Here is a 13,077-nt window from a genome sequence, read left to right as displayed (position 1 = left end):
ATAGAGAAGAGCCTGAGCCCAGGCTCATTTTGCACCCTAAACTGGTCTCCAGGGAGTTATTTGTCTTTCCTTTTTAATTTGCATTACTTTGCTCTTAATTAAATATAATACATATGTAGAAAATTTGGAAAATACAGAGAAGTAGAAATAGGAAAATGCAAATCTCTCATAATTCCATAATTGCAAGACATACTGTCCTGAGAAAAATCACTGAGACATGATAGCCTAGGAAAAATAAGTTCTTAAGTTTAGTGTTATTTTCTAATTGCCTATATCAAGAGGACCAGCTAGGTGGGGTGGCTCACATGTGTAATTCCAACACTTTGGGAAGCCAGTGCAGGAGGATCACTTGAGGCTGGGGGTTCAAGACTACCTGGGCAACATAGTGAGACTGCGTCTCAACAAAAAAATTAAATTAAAAATTAGCTGGGCATGGTGATGTGTGCCTATAGTCCTAGCTATTTGGGAGGCTGAAGAAGGAGGATCGCTTGAGTTTGGGAGTTTGAGGCTGCAGTGAACTATGATCATGCTACTGCACTGCAACCTGGACATCAGAGTGAGACTCCATCTCTTTGAAAAAAAGAGAAAGAATGAAGTGCAAGCCTGCCAGCTTTTTCCCACCATACAGAAAGGGAATTCCTAACAGGAAGGCAGGCTTTGGTTGCCAGTCTCTCTCAACTTCATTATCTGTCTTCTCCGATGGCTTTGGGATCACTGAACTCCTCTATCCCCTGAATCAGCTTCTCTGTGTGCAGCCTCTAATCTCAGTGGCAGGACATACCTAGCCACATTGCCCAGCTTTTCTCTTTCCCCTACAGATGAAGAGAGGGTGATTGGCTTTGCCTCAGTGGACCTCTCCCCACTTCTCTCTGGTTTCCAGTTTGTCTGTGGCTGGTACAACATCACGGACTTCAGTGGAGAGTGCCAGGGGCAGATAAAAGTTGCTGTCTCCCCTTTGGAGAGTTTGATACACTTCAAAGAAGAAAGGCAAGCAAGGCGTGGAGTGGAGACCTCAAAATCACTGGTATGTATGGAGAGTCACATCCCTAACCATTAAGAATTGTACTGACGTATAAGAACATTCTTTACTTATGTTTGGCCCTTTCCAGCTTATAGAATACATTATATACTATTTGTGTCTCGTAACAACCTCCTGACCTTTTGGGGTGATGAAAATGTTCTGGAATTAGTTGTGATGGTTGCACAACTTTGAATACACTGAAAACCAGTGAATTGAGCTTTTTAAAAGGATGAATTGTATAATACATTAGTTATAGCTCAGTTTTCAAATAAAACAAGATTGTCATATAGAATCTGAAACTATATAAGTTGACTTGTTTTTCAACTCTGTTACACTGATATCATTAGTCTTTCAATTAAAAAAATAATTGAAAGAATGCGAAGAGGGAAATTGATGATGGTATGCATAGACAAATCTTTCAAGGAGTTTAACTGTAAGAGAAAGAAGAATTTCCCAGACTATCAAAAATACGAGAGCTCTATCAAGGCAAAGACTATGTTTTTTATTCATCTCTCTGTCTCTCGTGCCTGGCCCAGGGTCTGGCACAGAGTGGTCATCCATAAATACTGAATGAAAGCATGCATAAGAAAACAGAGTTCATTGGTTCCTATATAGGAAGGTCCTTTCTTCAGCCCAACCCTGGTAGTCCTAAGACAAGAAATTTCACAGCCAGATTATCCTCATATGTAGGGTAAGTATAAAATGATATCCATCCAGGCATTTACAGTGTATTAATAGCTGGAGGAACAAGAGCATAAATATAGATAAAGCAACTGAAAAGTAATCTGATAGCATAGTCTGTAAAATAGGGATAATAATACTACTTGCCTCATAAGATTATAAATGAGAAAATGTATGTAAATTGTTTAGCACAGTGTTTAACACAAAGTATTCAGTAAATTAAATGCACACAATAAATTTTACAAATTTATTTACATACTGCTTTGTTACGAATGGTTTTATGGTGACAAGTGTACCATTTTTCTTGTTGTGTTTACAGATCCCAATATACAGTCCCTTTTCCTTCCCTGCCTCTGATATGTATGCTGCATTCTCCAGCCACATGGCAAGGCAGACCCTAGACCAACTTGCTCATGCCTCCTCAAAGGAGCTTGATTTCTCCTCTCCTGGGAGGTGAGTGAATTCTTGATGATGAGAAGAAATTGGGTTAAAAAATGGAAGTGTGTGAACTGGCTTATCATTTCTCTCTTTCCTTTATTAGAGGAAAAAACAAGACAGGGTAAGAGCTTTGTTAATCACAGCTCCAAAAACCCCAAGATCCTATGAAAACAAAGTTTTTATGAGATAGGAGCTAGAATATGTATGCTTTCAGAAGGGCCACTTCAGTACAAGGGATAAGTTTCTGTTATCCTCCAAGGTCTTTAACCTTTATCCCTAAAGTCAGTCATCAGCTATGTGAGGAATACATCTTCTTTCCCCTCCTAAAACTACATGCCAGTTTATTTTACAAAAAGCAACTGGTCCATCCTTTTCACTAAGCCAGGCTTGAACATGCATATGGCCTCAGGGCTACAGCATGTTCCATCCTGTACAAGGGCAGGGTCTAAGAGGAAGGTTGCTACTTTTCCTTCTACCTCTTTGCAGGCCCTAGTACCATTTGGCACCCTCCTCTGCCTACACCAGAGTCTCTCCTATGTCTTTCTCTTCAGCTCAGGGAAAGGGCAAGAAATCTTCCTCTACAGCAGCCCTTCCTACAAGAGCAGTTCCTGAGCAGACCCTATTATTCCAAGAAGACACTTATATCATGTAACCACTCTAAGGCCCAGTTCAGGGCTACATAGTTTTCTACTTGATCACGATGTGAAGAGCTCCTCTGTCCTCTGTACAAAGAGAGCTATGTATCTGTCAATTCCTAGATCCCAGATTTTAGATAATTCCTTTGTTATATCTTTTATAAGTGTCACTTTGACCATAGCCAATCAGTGGGACACATGGGTAGGATGAGGGTATCTCTAGTGCCCACTCTTTAGTAATTTTAAAAGCTAAAAGTTTAATGGTTTGCCTTTTGTCCACATAAAGATGTCCCTGTTACCACTTCAGAAGGGCCACATCAAAATGTCATATTATTTACAGATAGCCATTTAAGGCTAGGCTATAATTCCCTCTCTGACCATCTTGCCAGAGATCCAGCTCTTCCTGACCCTGCCCTGCTCAAGGGACAGGGTGGTGAAGTGGGCTGTAAGGTCAGACAGATCTGGAATCCTATCCTGACTTTACCACTTACTAGCTACATGTGACCTGAGGCTAATTACTTTAGTTTTCTGAGCTTTAGCTTTCTAATTTGTTAGATGAAAATAATATAGTACCTCAAGGGCTGTTATGAAGAGTAAATGAGAATAGAAATAACTCACTTTCATATGGACTTTATATACATTAGCTCACTGGGTTTTCACAGCAGCCTTAAGAGAGAGGTTTTATTACTAATAATACATGCAAAATGCCTAGAACAGCAGTTTCCAAACTTTCTTGTCTTTGTGCTTTATTTGTAATAACCAAAAATTGTAAACAACTCAGGTGTCCATCAACAAAGAGGTGAACAAATAACCAAATTGTGGTATATCCATACAATGAAATATTAATACTACTCAAAAATAAAAAGAAATGCATTATTGATAGACAACAAAATGAATATCAAAATAATTATGCTGAGGAAGAGAAGCTAGATGAAAAAGAGTACATTGGACCAGCCATGGTGACTCAGGCCTTTAATCTCGATGCTTTAGGAAGCTGAGATGGGAGGATCGCTTGAGGCCAGGAGTTTAAGACGATCCTGGGCAACATAGTGAGACCCCATCTCCACAGAAAAATTTTAAAATTTGCCTGCCTGTAGTCCTAGCTACTTAGGAGGTTGAGACAGGAGGCTCACTTGAGCCCAGGTACTTAAGGGTGCAGTGAGCTATGATCGCACCACTGCACTCCAGCCTGAGTGACAGAGCGAGAACCCATCTCTTAAAAAAAATAAAAAGTACATTGTTTGTGATTCCATTTATATAAAATCCTAGAAAATGCATCCTAACCTATACTGACAGAAAGCAAATCAGTGGTTGCCTAGGGACAAGGCAGGGTGGATAAGGAGGAAAGGAGGAAGGAATTGCAAAAGACAAGAAGAAACTTTTGGAGGTGGTAGATGTATTCATTATCTCGTGGTAGTGGTTTCTTTGGATGTATACATGTGTTAAAATTCATCAAATTGTATTCTTTAAATGCATAAAGTTTATTTTATATCAGTTACACATTTATAAAGCAGTGGTTCTCAAATATTTTCACTTTAAAACCCTTTCATACTATTAAAAATTAGTGATGACCCAAACAGGTTTGTTTATGTGGGTTATATCTATCAATTTTTACTGTATTAGAAATTGAAACAGAAACTTTTAAAACATGATAAGCAAAATCAATTTTATTTCTATATACCAACAATGAATAACCAAAAATGAAATTGAGGCTGGGTGTGGTCTCTTGTGCCTGTAATTCCAGCACTTTGGGAGGCCAAGGTGAGAGGATTGCTTGAGCTCAGGAGTTCGAGACCAGCCTGGGCAACAAAGTGAAACCCTAGCTCTACAAAAAATCGAAAAAATTAGCCAGGCATAGTGGTGCACGCCTGCAGTCCCAGCTACTCGGGAGACTGAAGCAGGACAATTGCTTGAGCCCAGGAGGTCGAGGCTACAGTGAGCCACGTTCATGCCACTGCACTCCAGCCTAGGCAACAGAGTAAGACCCTGTCTGCCAAAAAAAAAAAAAAAAAAAAAAAATTGAAAAAGGTCTAAACGAAATGAAAGACATCCCATATTTATGGATTAAGAGACAATATTGTTATGATGGCAATATTCTCCACATTCATCTACAGATTCAACCCAATCCCTATCAAAATTCCTGCTGGCTTTGTGGAAATGGACAAGCTGATCTTAAAATTAATATGGAAATTCAAGGCACACAAAATAGGCAAAACAACCTTGAAAAAGAACAGAGTCCCTGATTCCAAAGCTTACTACAATGCTACTGTAAGCAAAACAGTACTGGAATGAGGATAGAAATATAAATCAGTGGAATTGAATTGATAATCGCAAAATAGACCCAGGTGTCTGTGATAAACTAATTTTCAACAAGGATACCAAAACTCTTTAATGAGGACAGAATAGTCTTTTCTATAAATGGTGCTGGAACAACTGGATATCCACATTCAAGTGATTGAAGTTGGACCCCTTCCTCATACCATACACAAAAATTAACTTCAAATAGGTCACATATCTAAATGTAAAAACTAAAACTATAAAACTCTTCCTAGGAAGCAGAGGAGTAAATCTTCATGAGCTTGGATTAGACAATGATTCCTTAGGAAATGACACCAAAAGCACAAGCAACAAAAGAAAAAAATTAGATTCATCAAAATTAAAAACTCTTATAGCCATTAAAAAAAAAAAAAAAGAACAAAATCACGTTCTTTGCAGCAACATGGATGCAACTGGAGGCCATTATCCTAAGCAAATTACCACAAGAACAGAAAACCAAAAACCACATGTTCTCCCTTATAAGTGGCAGCTAAGCATTGGGTACTCACGGACATAAAAAATGTCAACAAAAGAAACTAGGGACTACTAAAGGAAGGAGAAAGGGAGGAGGACAAAAGTTGAAAAACTAACTGTTGGGTAATATGCTTAGTACCTGGGTGATGGGATCATTCGAACCCCAAACCTCAGCATCCTGCACATATACCACGGATCTAAAATACAAATTGATATTATAAAAATAAATAAAATCTTAAAACTAGGAATTTTTACACTGCAAGTGACACCATCAAGGAAGTGAAAAGACATCCCATAGAATGGGAGAAAATATTTGCAAGTTACAGATTTCTTTTTTTTTTTTTTTGAGACGGACTCTTGCTCTGTCACCAGGCTGCAGTGCAGTGGCGTGATCTCAGCCCACTGCAACCTCCACCTCCCGGGTTCAAGTGATTCTCCTGCCTCAGCCTTCTGAGTAGCTGGGACTACAGGGGCACACCACCACACCGGCTAATTTTTGTATTTTTAGTAGAGACGGGGTTTCACCATATTGGCCACTATGGTCTCGATCTCTTGACCTTGTGATCCACCCACCTTGGCCTCCCAAAGTGCTAGGATTACACGTGTGAGCCACCGTGCCCGGCCAGTTATAGATCTTATATCTAGAACATATAAAGGGGACTGGGTGCAGTGGCTCACACCTGTAATCCCAGCACTTGGGGAGGCTGAGGTGGGAGGATCACTTGAACTCAGAAGGTCAAGGCCATGTTATTATTTTTTATAGAGATGGGCAACATAGTGAGAGCCCATCTCCACAAAAAATTGAAAAACTAGTCGGACTTGGTGGTACACATCTGTAGTCTAAGCAACTTAGGAGGCTGAGGTGGGAGGATCACTTGAGCCCAGGAGGTTAAGGCTGCATTGAGCCGTGCACTCCAACGTGGGAGACAAAGTGAGACCCTGTCTCAAAATAATATCTAGAATATATAAAGAACTCTTACAACTCAATAATAAAAAGCAAATAACCAGTTTAAAATGGGCAAAGGATTTGAATAGACATTTCTTCAAAAAAGATATACAAATGGCCAATAATCACAGTAAAAGATGCAAATCAAAACCACAATAAGGTGCCACTTTATATCCACTAGGGTGACTGTATTAATAAAAAAAAAAAAAAAAGATATCTCAAGCCTTAGGAAGGGGTAGATAAATTGCTGGTGGGATAGTAAAATGCTGCAGGTGCATTGGAAAATAATCTGGCAGTTCCTTAAAAGGTTAAACATGGAGTAACCTTATGACCCAGTAATTCTACTTCTAGTTATATACCCAAAAGAAATGAAAACAGATGTCCACACAAAAACTTGTACACTTACGTTTATAGCAGCATTATTCCTAATAACCAAAAAGTAGAAGCAACTCATGCCCATCAACTGAGGAGTAGATATTTATTCAGCTGCAAAAAGGAATGAAAGACTGATACATGCTGTACTATAGATGAAGCTTGAAAACATTATGCTAAATGAAAGAAGCCAGTCACCAAAAAACACATATTATATGATTCCATTCATATGCAATATCCAGAATGGGCAAACATATTGAAGCAGAAAATAAATTAGTAGTTGCCTAGGACCAGGAAATGTGGAATAGTTCTAATGGTTATGAAGTTGTTTTGTGAGTGGTAAAAATGTTCTAAAACTGATTGTGGTAACACTTATGTAACTCTTCTTATACTAAAAACCATTGAGTAATACACTTCAAATAGGTGAATTATGTGGCATGTGAATTATATCTCAATAAAGCTGTGAATTAAAAAAAGAAGATTTTTTGAGTCATGTTCTTGAATATCATGCTCAGGAATTTGAGATTTGTTGAAAAGCCAAAGCTAGAAAGGCATGATGGTAATTACATGGCCTAATATATGTTGAATGCTTACATCAGGGCTTGGCGTATAATAAGGATGCCAAATATATTGTTGTTATTGTTGTTCTTGTTATTACTACTTCAGATTTATGGTTTTTGGTTTTGGGAGGCTTTTTTTTTTTTTTTAAAGACAGAATCTCACTCTGTCGCCCAGGCTGGAGTGCAGTGGCATGATTTCAGCTCACTGCAACCTCCACCTCCCAGGTTCAAGTGATTCTCCTGCCTCAGCCTATAGCATAGCTGGGATTACAGGCACCTGCCACCACACCCAGCTAATTTTTGTATTTTTAGTAGGGACAGGGTTTCATCATATTGGCCAGGCTGGTCTCAAATTTCTGGCCTTAAGTGAACCACCTGCCTCGGCATCCCAAAGTGCTGGGATTACAGGCTTGAGTCACTGCCCCCAGTCAGATTTATGTTTTAGAAAAATCACTCTGTTTATTGTGAAGAATGAATAAAAGGGGGTAGGCAAGATTGAAGACAAGATTATTTTGGAGACATTTATAATCCAAGCAAGAGATGATAAGGCCGGAACTGTGATAGTGGGGATAGATTTGCAGTTCCATTTCAGGATAGTGATTTGTTTATTGTCACGCTAGCAGTGTTCTCATTGATTGGGAATTTATTTTGCTCCCTTTTTTTTTTTTTTTTTTTTTTTTGTGGCAGAAGTGGCACCACAAGAAACCAAGCATCACGCCATGAAGAACATGTGCAGAACATTCGCCGGTTTCATGAATCCCTGCATCTTCAGGGAGAAGCACTCCTGCCATGTGATGACAAACTGACCACATCACCTTTGTCCTCCCAAACCTCCATTCTGACTTCTCTCAGGTGAGGCTCTGCAGAGAAAAGATGCAGGAAACCATAGTGGGGCACAAGGTGAATGAGAAATGGCAATGTGCATTACTGCTTTTCCATCACCTGCCACCGCCCTAGGAACATTAGTAGAGTGCTCTTTTGCATGTTAGTATCAGGTTGGACCCTGGAGCCTCATGGGATTCCTCATAGATGAATCTGTATCAGCTTGGGACCTTTCATTCCTTCAGGGGCTCTGTTACTGATCCAGCTGTAAATGCAGGAGCTTCAGGTTATTCACCAAAACTTCATAATAACCACCCTCACATCTACACAGCCTCCCACTCTCTTTAGAACTTACAAAGCTTCGTCCTGCCCACAGTCTTTATCCTCACAACCATTGACTTCTTCCAGACCAGCCTCTGTCCTGTTAACTCTTTTCTGTTCCTTTCTTAGTTTAGTTAGCACTTGAGTCAGAATCGCTGTAAGAATTGAAAGGGCGATGATAGATCAGCTATATCAGCCCCTCGCTTGTCTAATGAAAAGCGTGGCACAGTGGAAAGGACGTGGCTTCAGAGTCAGATAGACTTGACCTCCAATCCTTGCTCTGCCCATCTCAGTGGAGGAGATAGCCATGTTGCCAAATAATTATAATGCAGGTTAGTAAGAGCTGCAGTTTTCCTGGCCAAGAGTAGACAGGGGAATGCCTAATATTCTGGATTGTTCCTGGAAAGATTTAAAGAAGTCACATTTGAAGTGGTCTTTGAAGGACATTTTGTGCAGAAAGAAGTTATGTCAAGGCTCAGGGGCAAGTCAAGTTTGGGGAAATGCCAGCAGTGCATGTAGGAAAAAGCTGAGCATAAGATGCAAGAAGCAAGGTGAGGTTTTTAAGAGTCAGATCATGAAGGGCCTTAAATGGGCTCCAACACCTGACCTTGCTTACCTCCTTATTCACCAGGACAACAGGCCTGAGCCACTGCGGCTCCCGGCTTTTTTTGTTTTTGTTTTTGTTTTTGTTTTTGTTTTTCTTGAGATGGGGTCTCACTCCGTCACCCATGCTGGAGTGCAGTGGTGCAATCTTGGCTTACTGCAGCCTCTGCCTCCTGGGTTCAAGCGATTCTTCTGCCTCAGCCTCCCAAGTAGCTGGGATTACAGGTCCCCATAACCACACCCAGCTAATTTTTTGTATTTTTAGTAGAGATGGGGTTTCACTATGTTGGCCAGGCTGGTCTCAAACTCCTGACCTCGTGATCCCAAAGTGCTGGGATTACAGGCGTAAGCCATGGCGCCCATCCAAAAGACTTTATATTTGGGGGGAAAAAAAAACCTATTCTTTTATTTTATAATGCAAACTCAGAAAAGAAACATCGACAAAATCTTTTTGGTTAATGACACAAGTTAAACATTGATCAATAGTGCTATAGACCAGCAGACCCCAACCTTTTTGGCACCAGACACTGGTTTTGTGGAAGATCATTTTTCCACAGATGGGGCAGGGTGGGGTTGGGGGGTGGGGAATGCTTTCCAGATGAAACTCTTGCACCTCCCATCATCAGTCATTATTTAGATGCTCATAAGGAGCGCACAGCCTAGATCCCTCACATGAGCAGTTCACAATAGGGTTTGTGCTCCTATGAGAATCTAATGCCGCTGCTGATCTGACAGGAGGCAGAGCTCCGGGGTAACGCTCACTTGCCCCCGCTCACCTCCTGCTGTGCAGCCCAGTTCCTAATAGGCCACAAACCAGTACCGGTCCACAGCCCAGAGGCTGGGACTTCTGTTATAGATTATGGGAAACTGCCCAAACTTATTTTACAAAGAAGTAATATGTTCAGATTCTTATTTCAGATTAGTAAAATGCTAGAGATTGTAGGCTATTTAAGTGAAATTATTGACAATTTGGTTGTATTTTATTGGGTCATCACATAACCTATTTGGAACCCACTTGAAAAAAAAAAACTCCTTCACCTTCGAGTAGTTTCTCTCAACCTTGGCACTGTTGATATTCTGGCCAGATATTTTGTTTTGAGGGTCAGTTCTGTGCATTATATGATGTTTAGCTGCATCCCTGGCCTCTACCAGCTACATACAGTAGCACCCCTCTCTTTGGGTTGACTTGTGACAACCCAAAATGTCTCCAGACATTGCCAAGTGTATCCTGGGGGACAATATTGCCAGCTTGAAAAGCACTGCGCTAGGACAGTAGTTCTCAAAATTTAATGTATATCAGAATCCCATGAAGGGCTTATTACAGCACTGATTGTTAAGACCTATCCACACAGTTCCTGATTCAGTAGGTCTAGGATAAGGCTTGAGACTCTGCATTTCTAACAGGCTCAGGTGATGCTGCCATAGCTGGTCCTAGAACTAGGCTTTCAGAACTACTATCTAGAGGGATTCTTTACCAAATGGGCGTGAAACATGGTAAGATCAATTTGCATTACCTCCTTAGATTCAGAGACCCCTTTAACAGTGCTGCATTTGAATCATAGCTATCATTTCAGGCCTTCAGAGCAAGTATTAATAAACCTGTGTTTCACAGATGAGCAAATTACAGCTTGGTGTTCGTAGGTTGATATGCCATGGTTCTACATGGTTCTACACTGGTCTAATAAGACCGGTAGGTTTGCATATTTCCCAAAGCTACCCCTCACCAAGTTACATTTATTTGCATGTTCCTCCTGCAGATGTTTATCCATGTGGCATATACCACAATATAGACACCTAAGTGATTTGGTACACACCACTGTGACTTGAGTCTTGGCCTCTAGTGATAGAATAAGGATCAACTTTGTCCTCTCATTTGGATTTTCCTCTAAGACACGCAGACTGTTTCTAACAAAAGGATAGAAAGACTTTCAGTTCATGTCACAGGTATTTGGTGTCCATGTTGTGTTGATTGTACCAGGCACATTGAGTGTACTAAGGAAGCAGAGAAATTTGAGATACATCTTCTATTCCGAGATGCCCACGGCCTACTTAGGGAAACCAAACTAACATGTAATGAGACAATTAAGGGAAAATCTAAGAAAAGGTTTGACGTGTGAAATGATGAGTGTGAGGGTGTTTAAGGGACAGGTGGTCCAACGATTTGGGATAATGGACTTTGAAAAAAAGAAATGTGAGCTGCAACCTTAAAAGTTGAATGGAATAGAAATAGAGCAGGGAGTTACTTGAACTCAGGTTCCAGTATCAGCAGAAGTATGAGGAAGGAACGAACCCAGCTGGAACAGAGCCCATCTCATATGGAAAAAGCATAAGACTTGGAGTCCCAAATTCTGAGTAGCTACATACTACTCCCTGCTCTGGACAAGCCACTTAAATTCTCTGAAACTCAAGTTGCTTATTTATAATTACTGATCTCATATGATTAGCTGAAAATTAAACAAGATGTTATGTTTAAAAGCATAAACATAAAATCCTGTGCAAGTGAAGGTTTCTTATTGGAGAATGGTAAGAATGCAGCCCTATTAAAGGCTTTTAAACAGATTTTTAAAATCATTTATTTATGTCCTTTTTATCCATTCAACATTCTTTTGTTTTGCGCCAAGCACTATGCTGGGTGCAGTAGACGTGAAGGAATCAGCCCAGAGCTCACTGTATATCAGGGGAAGTAGATGTGAAATAAATGAGTGATGTGATGGAAGAGTGCAGAAAGAACTATGGAGCACAGAAGAGGAGCCCCTAAACTAATTAAGAGAGTCAGGGAAGGCTTTTTAGAAGTTGCTTGCCTGAAGGATTAGGAATGGTTATGAGGTAGCAAAGGACAGTGTTAGCACAGAGTAGGGCTTTATTCTGTCAAAGTAAAGAGAAATAAGGACTGGAATGATGGTCAAGAATGGTTCCTTTCTGAGGAAGTGGCATTTTTGCTGGACATCATATGAGGAATTGCATTAGACAGACAAAATGGGGAGAAAGTTGTCCCCAGTAGCAGGATTGCAGTCAGAGGAGTGAAGGATGAGTTGGTGGATTGGAGAGAGAGGGCCTTAGTATATTAATAGAGCAAGTGAGAGGTATTAAGGCTTTGGCTCAAGCAGTAGTGTTCAGGTGACATAAAAGATGTTCATAATCTCCATGAATTACCCTTTTGTCTTCTTCTCCCCCTTTTGTTTATAGGAAGAATCTGAGTGAGCTTGATCAAATCCAGAGGTACTTCAGCCAGAAGCTCACCAAGCCTTTCCTACCCCTCAGCCCTCAAACTCAAACGGCCATCTCACAGCACCAGGAGAGCTGTAGGGACCATCTTGAGCCAGGTGCCAGCAGCCTAGACCCTGGGAGCCAGTGTATCCTGGAAAAATCCAATAACCTGGTGTTGCAAGTCAGCTCCTTAATCACGGGTATGATTCAGATCCTTTCTTATTGAGAAGTTATGGTCACTAGGTGCTAATTCGAAAAGCATTTGAATGTTTTCCTTTGGACAAGCCCCTATGACCAATAGAGACCAGTTGTTTTCACCCTCTTCCCTTTTTTTTTTTTTTTTTTTTTTTTTTAAACCATCTTGCTTTTGAAAAGGAGGGACATAATAATATGGCACAACAACATGGGGCAATGGAAAGAGCATTGGACTGACCCAGGTCCTTGATGGGCTTCTGGTACAGACTTAGAGTCTGACTCTGAACATGTCCTTTCCCTTCTTGGACTTCAGGTTCCCCAGCCAGGAAAAGAGTGGGGTAGATTAGATGAGTGGTTCCTCAATAGCAGTTCTTGAACTTGTGCCACTCTCTGAGAAAATAATAAACAACAAGCATATTTAAAATTCTAATTATCAGAGCCCAGAAGTCTGCACTTTTTACAAGCACCCTAGATGATTCTGGATGT

The 13,077-nt window shown here is 40.5% G+C and overlaps 1 protein-coding gene across 5 annotated transcripts in view; it reads left to right on the top strand.

The window, feature by feature from the left end:
• The window catches only part of C2CD3 (C2 domain containing 3 centriole elongation regulator), a 155,335-nt gene that overhangs the window by 118,866 nt on the left and 23,392 nt on the right, over window positions 1-13,077 (top strand). For all 5 annotated transcript variants that reach the window (XM_050756034.1, XM_050756032.1, XM_050756035.1 and 2 more), the window contains 4 exons: window positions 819-1,024; window positions 2,022-2,155; window positions 8,131-8,295; window positions 12,376-12,596. In XM_050756034.1, coding sequence (XP_050611991.1) covers window positions 819-1,024; window positions 2,022-2,155; window positions 8,131-8,295; window positions 12,376-12,596 — 726 coding nt within the window. The remainder of the gene's footprint in view (window positions 1-818; window positions 1,025-2,021; window positions 2,156-8,130; window positions 8,296-12,375; window positions 12,597-13,077) is intronic.

Source organism: Macaca thibetana, chromosome 14 (genome assembly GCF_024542745.1).
Source record: "Macaca thibetana thibetana isolate TM-01 chromosome 14, ASM2454274v1, whole genome shotgun sequence".
In the NCBI taxonomy this organism is placed as follows: Eukaryota; Metazoa; Chordata; class Mammalia; order Primates; family Cercopithecidae; genus Macaca; species Macaca thibetana.
Note: the sequence above shows the minus strand (reverse complement) of the source record. Positions and strands in the feature narration are given on the sequence as shown.